This window comes from Morus notabilis, unplaced genomic scaffold (genome assembly GCF_000414095.1).
Source record: "Morus notabilis unplaced genomic scaffold, ASM41409v2 Scaffold42, whole genome shotgun sequence".
In the NCBI taxonomy this organism is placed as follows: domain Eukaryota; kingdom Viridiplantae; phylum Streptophyta; class Magnoliopsida; order Rosales; family Moraceae; genus Morus; species Morus notabilis.
The window spans coordinates 249,157-262,887 of record NW_010360565.1 but is presented as its reverse complement, the minus strand read 5'-3'; the positions used below and the strand labels follow the sequence as shown (position 1 = coordinate 262,887).

General features: G+C 35.6%; 1 protein-coding gene across 5 annotated transcripts; it reads right to left on the bottom strand.

The window, feature by feature from the left end:
* Nucleotides 1-8,638: 8,638 nt before the first annotated feature.
* LOC21409001 (UDP-glucuronic acid decarboxylase 6) lies at nucleotides 8,639-13,718 on the bottom strand. 5 transcript variants are annotated; one of them, XM_024164758.1, is made up of 14 exons: nucleotides 13,659-13,718; nucleotides 12,932-13,003; nucleotides 12,069-12,179; nucleotides 11,304-11,390; nucleotides 11,032-11,119; nucleotides 10,783-10,874; nucleotides 10,492-10,556; nucleotides 10,325-10,413; nucleotides 10,103-10,180; nucleotides 9,884-9,977; nucleotides 9,617-9,683; nucleotides 9,430-9,493; nucleotides 9,308-9,348; nucleotides 8,639-9,105 (listed from the first exon to the last, which is right to left on the bottom strand). In XM_024164758.1, the coding sequence occupies exons 3-14, from the start codon at nucleotides 12,156-12,158 to the stop codon at nucleotides 8,920-8,922; spliced, it is 1,041 nt and encodes a 346-aa protein (XP_024020526.1). In that variant the 5' UTR covers nucleotides 12,159-12,179; nucleotides 12,932-13,003; nucleotides 13,659-13,718; the 3' UTR covers nucleotides 8,639-8,919. The 5 variants fall into 5 exon arrangements, with proteins under 5 accessions (XP_024020526.1, XP_024020527.1, XP_024020528.1 ...); XM_024164759.1 differs by lacking the exon at nucleotides 13,659-13,718 and adding an exon at nucleotides 12,681-12,783 and having other exon boundaries at nucleotides 12,932-13,023; XM_024164760.1 differs by lacking the exons at nucleotides 12,932-13,003; nucleotides 13,659-13,718 and adding exons at nucleotides 12,363-12,393; nucleotides 12,507-12,531.
* Between the last annotated feature and the right edge of the window lie 13 nt (nucleotides 13,719-13,731).

Below are 13,731 nucleotides of genomic sequence, written 5' to 3'. Positions count from 1 at the left end.
TGACGGTAAAAACTCGTCAACAAAAATAGGCCGGGTCACCGCTAGGTATACTGTTGGATTACCGGCTTAATATTGATTGTATGAGAAATAATGCTTGAAGTGAAAAAACACACAAAATTTATAGTGGTTCACTCTTATAAAATGAAGAGCTACATCCACTGTAGTTTTTTTATTCCTTTTGAGATTGTTACAATTTACACTAACAATTGCTCTCTCGTTCTTCTCTTAGGAAAAAACTAACCTTCTTTCCTATATGAGGTTTGTCCCCTTTTATAGCCGAGCTTCCTTCGTCGGGTGGGTTTTCTGTGTAGGCAGAAAAGCACTCAAGTGGTCTACCTTTCTAGGCCCAAACCGTAGCCCACTAATCACTTTTGCATACTGTTCACTCAGCCAATTAGTCTCCCATTACGGCTCTGTGCGCACCTGTAACCCTTTTCTGTCCCCCGTAGGGCGGTTTAAGGGTTTGCATTTAATGCCTGTACTGCAGACATCTCCCATTTCCGCACACAACTTAGGATGTCAGGCTTTCCCCTCTTCGGGCATTCCTCTCGCCGTCTCTATTTGCTCAGCCTAGTTGTCTTTCTTGGTAATTGATCTCTTCCCGAAGGATTCCTGTCGTAAGGTCGACGGTATGACCTGTCGTCGTCATTAAGGAGTTGGCGTCGAAGGCTAGGTGATTAACGCCCAAAAGTGATGTTCACAAGCGGTCAATTGTAGCACAGAAGGGCGGTCGTATCCACAGAGAGATAACAAAATAACAAGAAAGACTAACAGAATAAGAGCGTTAGAGAAAAGTGAATGAAAGAAAAAAGAATAGTTTTTGAGATTTTGTTGCAAATAAAATAGAAAGGAGGGAATTTGTATGAAGAAAATTCAATAATAAAAACTGTAAGGTGTCGAGAATCCCTAATGTTTCATTCACCAATTCAAGTTTTGATTTTCAAAATAAAAGAATCGAATAAATTAAATCTCTATGTTGACTCCGAAAATATTATTGTTACAAGTTATCCAAAATCGACAATATATCAATTTGACAATATTGCAGTAAAAGATAATTTGTAAAATAATTTGAATGACAAAACATTGCATGACAGAATTACATAAGAAAAGCGTGACTGAACTTATATAAAAATTGGCACACAATATTTTGAAAAGTAATAGAAAAATAGATGAGATTTAATTCATTCAGATGTAGAACTTTACAGCACAAGGAATCAAAACCCCGAATTGGGTCACTCAACAGAAGTTCATCTCTAACCTCACCAAGAGAACTCTAGCCTAGCTTGCAAAACATTCTCACAAGTTCTAGAGAGAAAATATGAGACTGACAGCAAGACAACAGAAAACTGAATATTCAAAGCTTTCTTAATAGTAGGAAAAGGACTCAAGTCGGTAACATTGAAAGTAGCACTTACATTATACTCACCTGGCAAGTCAAGTTGGTAGGCATTGTCATTGATCCGTTCAAGCACTTGAAAAGGTCCATCTCCTCTAGGCAGCAACTTAGAGCATCATTGGGCTGGAAATCGTTCTTTCCTCAAGTGTAACAAAACCCAATCTCCGGGTTCAAAAACCAACTTGTGACACCCCTTGTTAGCTTGCTTGATGTATTGTTTGGTTCTTCTTTCTATGTTGAGCTGTACTTTTTCATGAAGTTGTTTCACCAATTCGGCCTTCTTTTTGCCATCTAAATCCATATACTCCGAAATAGGTAAAGGTGATAAATCTAAAGGAGTTAAAGGATTAAAACCATAAACAATTTCAAAGGGTGAGAATTTAGTAGCGGAGTGAATGGTACGATTATAGGCAAACTCGACATGTGGTAAACATTCCTCCCATGTATTAATATTTTTACTAATGACAGTCCTTAACAAAGTGGATAAGGTCCTATTAACTACTTCTGTTTAACCATCGGTTTGAGGATGATAAGTAGTAGAAAACAAAAGTTTCGTTCCAAGCTTTCCCCATAACGTCTTCCAAAAGTAACTCAAGAACCTACCATCCCGATCCGACACGATTGTCCTAGGCATACCATGTAACCTTACAATCTCCCTAAAGAATAATTCTGCCACATGAGAAGCATTGTCAGTTTTGTGGCAAGGGATAAAATGAGCCATTTTAGAAAATCGGTCTACAACCACAAAGATAGAATCATTCCCGTGCTTACTCCTAGGTAAACCCAAAACAAAATCCATAGAAATATCAACCCAAGGTGAACTAGGAATAGGTAGGGGCGTGTAAAGACCATTTGGTTGAACCTTCGACTTAGCTTGCCTACAAGTGACACACCTGCCACAAATTCTTTCAACATCCCTTTTCATGTGTGGCCAATAGAAGTGCTCTTGTAACATGGCTAGGGTCTTAGCAACTCCAAAGTGCCCCATTAATCCCCCACCATGGGATTCCCGAACTAAAAGATCTCTCATTGAAAAATTCGGCAAACATAATTTATTTTCTCTAAACAAGATATCCTCATGCCTATAAAATTTTCCCTCCGCTGCCTTTTCACAGGCTTTATACACTTCCCCAAAGTCGTGGTCATCATGATAAAGGTCCTTAATATGTTCAAAACCAAGGAATTTAGCATCAAGAGTAGATATTAAGACATACCTTCGTGACAGAGCATCCGCAACCACATTTTCCTTACCTTGCTTGTACCGGATGACATAAGGAAAGGACTCAATGAATTCAACCCAGCGAGCATGTCTCTTGTTAAGCTTGTGTTGGCTTTTCAAATGCTTCAAGGATTCATGATCCATATGAATCACAAACTCTTTTGGCCATAAGTAGTGTTGCCATGTCTCTAAAGCTCGAACCAATGCGTATAATTCTTTGTCATAAGTGGGGTAGTTAAGTGCAGCCCCACTTAGTTTCTCACTAAAATACGCAAGTGGCCTTCCTTCCTACATAAGAACAGCGCCTATGCCTACACCCGAAGCGTCACATTCGATTTCGAACGTTTTAGAAAAGTTAGGTAAAGCAAGTAGTGGAGCATGAGTAAGTTTGTGCTTAATAAGCTGGAATGCTTTCTCTTGTTCTTCGCCCCATTTGAATGCAACGTTCTTCTTGATAATTTCGGTAAGCGGTGCGGTGATGGTGCTAAAATCTTTCATAAATCTCCTGTAAAAACTAGCAAGTCCATGAAAACTCCTAATATTACTTACATTGGAGGGAGTCTGCCACTCTTGGATGGCTCTGATCTTCTCTTCGTCAACCTCAATTCCTTTAGCACTCACCACAAAACCTAGGAAGACAAGCTTATCGGTGCAAAAAGTACACTTTTTAAGATTAGCATATAATTTCTCCTTTCTAAGCACCTCTAAAACTGAATGTAAGTGTGAGGCATGGTCATGTAAGTTCTTGCTATAAATTAGAATATCATCAAAGTAGACAACAATAAATTTACCAATGAAAGCACGTAAGACATGATTCATTAAGCGCATGAAAGTACTAGGTGCTTTAGTTAATCCAAACGGCATAACTAACCATTCATACAATCCATATTTAGTTTTGAATGCGGTTTTCCATTTGTCTCCTTCGTTCATTCGGATTTGATGATACCCACTTTTAAGATCAATTTTCAAAAAGACACAAGAGCCATGTAATTCATCCAACATATCATCCAAACAAGGAATAGGGTGGCGATACTTTACCATTATGTTGTTGATGGTTCGACAATCAACACACATTCTCCATGTTCCATCTTTCTTAGGTACTAAAATCACCGGAACTGCGCAAGGACTCATACTTTCTCTCATGAGTCCTTTCTCCATCAATTCCTCAACTTGTCTTTGAAGTTCCTTGGTCTCTTCCAGGTTGCTCCTATATGCGGGCCTATTTGGAATTGATGCCCCTGGAACAAAGTCAATTTGATGTTCGATCCCTCGGATTGGTGGTAAACCATGTGGTACCTCTTCGGGAAATACATCCCCAAATTCCTGCAAGAGAGAAACAACAACACTAGGCAACATGGGGTTAAGTTGGTTAGTGTTTAACAAGGTCTCCTTGTACATGAGTACAATCATCGGCTGTTTTGAAATCAATGCTCTCTTAACCTCACTTGTTTTTGCATAAAAATTTATTTGTTTCCTCTCGGGTTTTACCTCTTTGGCCATGGGTCTCTCTTTTACCTCACTCTCATTATGCACGACCTCACTCTTCTTTTCTCGCTCTTTGTTTTGTTCACTCAGTTGTTGTAACCTCACTTGGTCCTCATATACTTGTTTTGGTGTCAACGGAACTAAGGTGATAGTCCGTTGATTGTGTGTGAATGAGTACTTGTTGGTGAAGCCATTATGTTGCACACGCCGATCAAATTGCCATGGTCTTCCGAGAAGGAGATGTCCCGCTTGCATTGGTACCACGTCGCACAATGCTTCGTCCTCATACTTACCGACTCGGAATGGTACAACAACCTATTTTGTAGCCTTCACTTCCCCACTATTATTCAGCCATTGTAACTTGTATGGACGAGGGTGTTTTAGTGTTGTGAGCCCTAGCTTTTCAACCATCGAAGAACTAGCGACATTAGTGCAACTACCGCCATCGATAATAACGGTACATACCTTGTCTTTCACATGGCATTGAGTGTGAATGATGTTCTCTCGCTGTGCTTCCTCTTCCTCTCCTCTAGCTTCCATATTTAGAACTCGATGTGTAACTAGCCCAAGCATCTCTCCATGGGCTGCCCCAAATTCTTCTTCTCTTATGGGGGTGTCCTCCAATGGTGGCATATCCGCTAGATCATCTTCCTCTTCCGAATCAATATCTCCATTATCCCGGATCACCATCACTCGCCTGTTTGGGCATTGGCTTGCTATGTGCCCTCTTCCCTGACATTTGAAGCGCTTAATCTCACTGGAACGAGTAGGAGTAGGGGCTAATTTACCTTGAAAGGTTACTGGATTGGTGGCTGGTTTGTGCTCAGTTTTAGCCTTAAAGGGGGCTGGATCCTCGTCCTTCTTTGTGTAGTTCGGCCTCCAAGGGGTAGTACTCGGATTTTGAGGGGCTGGTCTTGGTCATGGACCACTCCTCTTGAGCTGCCTTTCAACTTTGATTGCCATATGCACCAAATCCTCCAATTGCACATAATGGTGTAGCTCGATTGTGTTGGCAATCTCTCGGTTCAGCCCATTCAAAAATCTGGCCATCGTTGCTTCTCGATCCTCCTCCACATTGGCTCTAATCATTGCCATCTCCATCTCCTTAAAATACTCATCTACACTCCGGTTACCTTGATGGAGACTTTGCAGCTTGAGGAATAGATCTCGGTAGTAGTGACTCGGCACAAATCTTCGTCTCATCACCCTTTTCAACGCGCGTAGTGGGGCGCCCAGAGGTCGGGAAGGGTCAACAATACACATTTTTATTTATTTTTTGTATTCTAAAATTAATAAATGATTTTTAGGAATTACTGCAACAAACGACACCATTTTTTATGAATATTCTATTTTTTATGACTTTCTCTATTTTTAGTCTTTAAAATAGAATAAAATAAAAATGAAGTCAAAAAATTCTAAAATTTTGCAGACACGATCCTTACATTTTTCTGAGCATGCCTAGAAAATATGGCATCAAAAATAAAAATAGAAAAACAATGTCAATAAGCCACCAGCGCACGCAGTGGGGCACCCAGAGGCCGGGAGGGGTAAAAATACACATTTTTTTTATGTTTTGCATTCTAAAATTAATAAATGATTTTTAGAAATTAATATAACAAACGACACCATTTTTTGATGAATACTCTATATTTTATGATTTTCTATATTTTTTGTCTTTGAAAAATAGAATAAAATAAACTCGACGTCAAAAAATTTTAAAATTTTGCAGACACGATCCTTGCATTTTTCTGAGCGTGGCAGTAAAAAATAGCCTCAAAAAGTACAAAGAAATAAAAATGATGTCAAAAACCCACCGACGCGCAGTTGGCACCCAGAGACCGGGAGGGGACAAAAATTACATTTTTATTGATGTTTTGCATTCTAAAATTAATACATGATTTTTAAGAATTAGTGCAATGAGCGACACTATTTTTTAATGAATATTCTATTTTTTATGATTTTCTCTACTTTCGTCTTTAAAAAATAAAATAAAATAATAACGATGTCAAAAAATTATGAAAGTTTGCAGACATGATCTTTAAATATTTTTGAGAATGCCTGCAAAAAATGGCCTCAAAAAACAAACTAAGAAAAATGATGTCAAAAAGCCCCCGACGCGCGCAGTGGGGCGCTCAGAGGCCGGGAGTGGTTAAAAATTCACATTTTTATTTATGGTTTGCATTCTAAAATAATAAATGATTTTAAGAATTAATGCAACAAGCGGCACCATTTTTTGATGAATAAAATAAAATAAAAACGATGTAAAAAAATTTTGAAATTTTGTAGACACAATCCTTACATTTTTTTGAGCATGCATGCATAAAATGGCCTCAAAAAATGAAAAAAAATGAAAAATGATATCGAAAAACCCTGGAGGGCGCAGTGGGACTCCTAAAGGCCGGGATGGGCCAAAAATTCACATTTTTATTTATGTTTTGCATTCAAAAATTAATACATATTTTTAGGAATTAATGCAACAAGCGGTACTATTTTTGTTGAATATTCTATTTTTTTATGATTTTCTCTATTTTTCATCTTTGAAAAGTAAAATAAAATAAAAAGGATGTCAAAAAATTCTGAAAGATTGCAGACACGATCCTTACATTTTTCTAAGCATGCCTACAAAAAATGGCCTCAAAAAATGAAAAAAAGAAAAACGATGTCAAAAAGCCCTTGAGGCTCGCAGTGGGACGCTCAGAGGCCGGGAGGGGTCAAAAATTCACATTTTTATTTATGTTTTGCATTCTAAAATTAATACATGATTTTTAGGAATTAAGGCAACATGCGGCGCCATTTTTTGATGAATATTCTATTTTTTATGATTTTCTCTATTTTTTGCCTTTGAAAAATAAAAACGATGTAAAAAAATTCTGAAATTTTACATACATGATCCTTACATTTTTCTGAGCATGGCTGCAAAAAATGGCCTCAAAAAAATGAAAACAGAAAAACGATGTCAAAAAGCCCCCAGCGCGCGTAATGGGGCACCCAGAGAGGCCGGGAGGGGTCAAAAATTCACATTTTTATTTATGTTTTACATTCTAAAATTAATACATTATTTTTAAGAATTAATGCAACAAGCGGCACTATTTTTTGATGAATATTCTATTTCTTATGATTTTCTCTATTTTCACATTCGAAAAATAAATAAAAAAATTACAAACGTTGTTAACAAATGTAGGGAACGTGTTTGATAGGAAAAATAGGAGTGTGCTTATAACTCAGGATTAAGATCATTCTATATATTACCATCGGCAGACTCAATTAGAATTTCTATACTTAACGAAAATTATCAGAAATTTATATTGTATCTATGTCCATGTTCTACATACTCTCATTATATGTAATACACTCATTAATTATCTTACCATATTAACAGTGTGGATAATCTCATTTTATTCTGAATGGGAATGACATGTATTAGAAATGTTTTAATTAAAGATTATGAACTTTAATTAAATTAATTACGAACATCGTTTTGATTATTATCCTTAAATGTTATCCTCTTGCATATAATACTTATATACAATATTTAAGGTCACATAAATAATCATGAAATTTTCATTGATATTCATAAAATATTCATTAATATATGCTCATAAAATAATGAATAAACTTTTTATTAAATAAATAATAAATATCAATTACATCTCATGTTTCTATGACACCATTCTCAACATCTCTGCTCACTTAATTTAAGAGTGCTTAAAAATTTCACAAAAATGAGCCAGCATAGTTGAAACTTAAACTAGACCATATAACGATCAAGGATAAAAATATCGACATTTTTACCGATATTTAATAGGGATGTAGTATCTTTTCCGTAGAGTATCCTGAAATTTCCACAGATATTTCCATAAAATATCAATATTTTTACAAAAAAATTTCCATTTCAGAGTAAAACATAATGTTAAATGACTGAATATCGTAGAAATTTTAGAAAAAATTCGCGAAAATATCAATAAAATTTCCATAGAAATTTCTGCAATTATATATATATATATATATCATTTTACTTTTAAAAAATCAAAAAAAAAATATGACATTTAAAATTATGTAAGGAACGAATCAAACTCCATGTCTTCGTATCAATATGTTTAGACAAAGAATGTGTCTAAAATACCTTTAAACCTCCTAGAAGCTCCTTTTAGTATTGATAGTTTACTATCATGTATAAAACTATATATGTATGATATATGTACTATGTTGACTTGCTGTGCTTAATATTTATGGTATTATGATCACACTTTACCTTACATATTTATCAAATAATTAGTATTTTAATTGAGAATTTGATCTCATTAATGTATTATTATCTATTTTCAGACTTCTTAGAGTCTCACTTTATTTAAATTATTTTAATATAAATTTTCATTTTTTACGTCAATTTCCACCGATATTGATATTTCGTCAATATTTCTATAAAATTTAAAAACTGATCTTTCCATAAATATCGATCTTTTCATCTTGATAACGATATCAATATATTCTTCATTGATAATGATAACAATTTTTTTTTCTTTTTTAAAAAAACACCCTTTCACAAAGCAAAAAAGCTTATTTTTATAAACTTTAGTATCGTCCTAACCCATACCAAGTACCGCAACCCGTACAGATAACTGCATTACTACTATTTATTTTCTTAACTCAAATGATAATAACAATAATAATAATATGGAGCAGGAAAAAAAAAAAAGAAAGAAAAAAAAGAGAGAGAAAGAACACGGTGGTTGGGAACACGGTGGTTGGGGTAAGGTGTATCCCCATGTCAAGCACTTCTCAGATAACTTCACTCATTTGTAGTTGTAAGCTATGCCTCTCAGTTCTTTCTGGGGACGCCAAGTCTCGTCCGGAAATCATCCTCCATGAGAGGAAGGCCGTCGCGCAACTTGACCTTTGGTTCCCACCCAAGTAGCTCCTTGGCTTTCGTGATGTCTGGCTTCCTTTGGCGAGGGTCATCGGGAGTGTTCTCCACCGATATGATCTCCACATCTGGGTTGATGAGCTGAAAGTAACAGAACCAAAGTTGTTTTAGCTGCCAAATTTTTTCTTAAGAGCACTCATTTTTCTGGTGTTGAAAAAACAAAGTACATGAATAGACTTTGTCTAGGTCAATGATCACCATTCATGGGGGACGATATTGACAGGCTAAAAACATTTTGCAAGGCAGATTAAACTGAAGATTTTGGAGTGAAATTAGGACTAACCTCCTTAACAGTCTCCGCAAGCTCGAGCATCGTGAATTCACCTAAAAATAAATCAATTATTAATCTGGATTTCCACCATATAACTAAATATTACCTAGTTAAGTAATCAGAGATCATGTAACCTGGATTTCCAATGTTGATCGGACCAGTGTTCTCTCCTTCCATAAGCCGAATAAGGCCATCAACCTTCAACATTTGGACAAATTAATTTTATTTTCAATAACACCAACCTCTACAGACAATTCATAGTCTACATTAACTCAAAAAAAAAAAAAAAAGAAAAAAAAAAGATATTCAAGTCTTGCATACCATGTCAGACACATAACAGAAACTGCGCGTTTGTGTTCCAGGTGCTTGAACGGTCAAGGGCTCACCACTACACAAATAATAATGTATGTGATGAAGATGTTAGAAATAGAAAGTACATATTCGTGAAGAAACTAAGTGTTTAACTAATCCCAGCCTCACAAGAAACATTGATGAGAAGTAAAAAGGACATCACAGGGGACATGACAAACAATTTGTGTAGCACCAGGTGGGTACGTAGAGCATTGTTTAGGAACTACTGGAACGTACCGGACAGCTTGTGCTATGAAATTGCTAACAACTCGACCGTCATCAATATTCATACGAGGTCCATAAGTGTTAAAAATTCGAGCAATCCTTATCTCTGTCATGAGGAAATGATACAAAAGTCGGAAAACATTGAGCCTAAACACTACATAAGAAAACCATCTAATAGGCAAAAACAAAAGATGGGGAAAGAAGGGAGGGTGAGGCGGACAAGGATCTTACCAATCCCATGCTGCCTATGATAGTCAAACATCAAAGTTTCAGCAACTCGCTTTCCTTCATCGTAGCAACTCCTAACTCCTGCGTAAATTTCCAAGCAGATGATAAATAACAAATATATGTGACACATGGAAGATTCTCTTGCCTTCATAAGATCACCAAAACTAAAAACAATCCGTTTTTGTCATATCAATATATCAGCAATAAAATGAGTAATTCAATTACCAATAGGGTTGACATTTCCCCAATAGCTTTCATCCTGAGGATGCACAAGAGGATCTCCATACACTTCAGAAGTTGATGTAAGCAAAATCCTGTTGCCCAATAGTCATATCATTAGTAAAAGATATATAAACACGTGCCTATTTCAAAGATATGGAACGAAAGTCAACCTTGCACCAACTCTCTTGGCAAGTCCCAACATATTCAAGGTACCAATCACATTTGTCTTTATTGTCTGTCATGAAAAACATATTCATAAGTTAGATTCGCTACTCAAAACCAGTAAAATTGACACTATGCTTGATGCTTGTGTCAAAAGGAGCCTTAGGAAAAAAATAAAAGGCCACAAAAGGGAGCTAGCTATTCTACAAAAGATGAAAATAAATCCTTCATAACTGCTAATCTAAGGCCACAGATGACCCTTTGTTTTCCAAATAGATATCAAATATAGATATATTCACCTTTACAGGATTGTACTTGTAGAAGATTGGAGAAGCAGGGCAAGCAAGATGGTATATTTTATCAACCTCAACTAGCAATGGCTCCGTGACATCTGCACGGGAACAAACAAATATGAAAAGACCGAAACAAGAGATTATTGCGTCATTAAATAAAAAAAAATGATAAAAAAACATTTAAAGACCCAAAACTTGACCACTGCAAGAAACATCTAAAGTGGGATAGGCGAATATCTGGAAAGTACTACATACCATGACGAATAAGCTCAAATCTTGGATGCCCAATCCATTTTTTCAGGTTATCCTTCGAACCGGTAAAGTAATTGTCCACGACAATCACCTGAAATGCAGAAAAGACAGAACACATAAATGTTTGTGAGATAATAATAGACAAGTGAACTAATATTCTCCTTTTGGTAAATCATCAGCTCCAATAACAGTCATGTGCAAAAGATCTCACTCTCCTTAATTGTTCTATGACATTATTCTTGATACCAGGAAGAAGAAGAAGAAGAAAAAAGTACCTCATTCTTTTCATTTTCCATCAACTTGTCCACTAAGTGAGAGCCAATAAATCCAGCTCCTCCAGTTACCAAGATTCTCATGTTGGCCTGCCAATAGAAAAAAGAACACATCTAATAAAACTGAAACCTTGCAAACAAAAGGAACAAATCTCTCCACGGTAGATCAAATATGATAATCCAATATCAATAGAGAAGACCAAGCAATTCTAGAAACAAATTTCCTTAATATAAAGCTATATAATTTAATAGTCTCAGAGAAAGCTTACAACATGTTACCCTTCAAGCCTCCATAAGCGCTTTTATAAGTCTTAACAGATATTTTATTCAATTTTCCGCAAAACCAGATCAGGCCTTAAACACACTATATTGTCCCTTGTTTTTAAACTAGTCGAGCTTGCTGCCGCTGACACTTAAATGCAAGTTCAAAAACAAGTCACTTTTGATCACATTTGTTGTGAATCTCATTCTGATGAATCTGATATAGATGCTAAGACATCAGAAAGAACTACAGAACGGTCGTGCAAATTGCAAGACAATCACGAGTACATTCATAATGCTGTTTTCATCCTCACCATCCAACTTAACATGAGCTAAAAATTTTCAGTTCCAGAAACTTAGAAGAATTCATCATCTAATCGTATAAAAAAAACATATGTTTAACACATCATGACGTAATCAGGTACAGACTAAGAACAGATCAAACGGAACAAACTGGTAAAATATCACAAGAGAACGAAAGAAAAGTTGATTTGTCACAGATCATACCTGGAAAAACTTGGCGTTTCTTAAAGGAGACGGGGTTGGAGGTGGTTTTGTGGCCACATGGCTACCCCCATTTGAAGTTTCTTTTGCCATTCCTAAGATCTTACTCCAATCCTGCACCTCAAACCACTAAATTACTAAAAATTTATAATAATATTGCAGGCTCGGCCTAGCGGTAAATCCAACATTACAATAACATTCGGGAAAAAAAAGGGAAAAAAAAAAAACACAAGTGAATGGACAAAAATAAATAATTAAATAAAGTGTTAACTTTCCACGGAATTGACAAAATCTCACCACAAATTCATTAACGCATGTATGAATATTACTGAAACAAAGAAGATTTTCAACAAATCACAAACACACTTCCGAAAGAAACGAACAGCAAGATTATTTCTTCCAGATTTTGAAATAAAAAAAAAATCAACTCATACAGACTACCTGTGCCTGTTCAGAACAATTCCCAGATATCCTGTGTGTATTTTTGTGATTTGAGCAATATCGGGGACTCTTATATATAGGATCATAATAGGCTCAAATAGGTGTTATAAGAATGATAAATTAATTAAAATTGAGGAAAAAAAAAACTAAAAAAACAGTACTACATGCACCAACCGGAGAGAGAGATATGTAGAAATCGGTTACAGAAATTCTTCAAAAACACGAAAAGTGGGAAGTCATCAAAGCCTTCCCTCCTCGTGATGAGCGAGACCCGCACCTAATTTGTGTCAGATCTGAGATCTGAATCTCACGTTGTTCTCATAAAACAATGCTCAAACACACCCCCCAGAAAATAATTCATAACGTAAAAACCCCCACCAAAAACAAAAAAATTAAACGATAATTAGAAACAAATTCAATATTACCTTTGAGCAAATAATCAAATTCAAAAAACCAGTCTTCGAGTCTTTGGTTTCAAGCTTTGCAGTGCAATGTGACTGGAGATTTATATTTAACACAAGTCATGAATATTTGCATATACGGGAAAATTTCTACTGTATATATATAGGATTAAATGCATAATAGGAATATATTATTTGATAATAATGACGATAAATATAAGCTTATAATTTCATCGGTCTTCTTTAAAAAAAAATTCTTATATCAAAATATGTATTTAATACATTAGATTCTTTATAATTTCATACAGATACCTTAACAAAAAATAATTATTGAAATATTGATAAAAATGATCATCAACTTATTTAAAAAGTGACACTTTAATTCTTTATTTTTTCTTAATAAACAACTCTTAATTTTTTTAAACATGTGCAATATAATCTTTTTTGTTAACATTTATTAAATTTTTCATTAAAAATTACACGTGCCCTCACATGACTTTCTAATACGGAGCATATTGGTAAAAAGTCCTATTAATTGAGTTTTGTTTCTTTAAAAACGGCCATTCTCCAAAAACAAAAAAGCTTCAACGGCCATTCTCCAAAAACAAAAAAGCTTCAACGGCCATTTCTCTGCTTCCACGTACTGGACCACTCCCATCATCCGAGCATGGAGCTTCCGACCCAACTCAATAGAATTCGTATCGATACAAGACTGAAGTAAATTCATATAAGTTCAGGGTTTTAGTTTTACCTTCGACCCACGTTCGGCAATGGCGTCGAGAGCTTTGTGGTCTACGAGCTTTTGTGGAGAGCTTTCCAGCTCA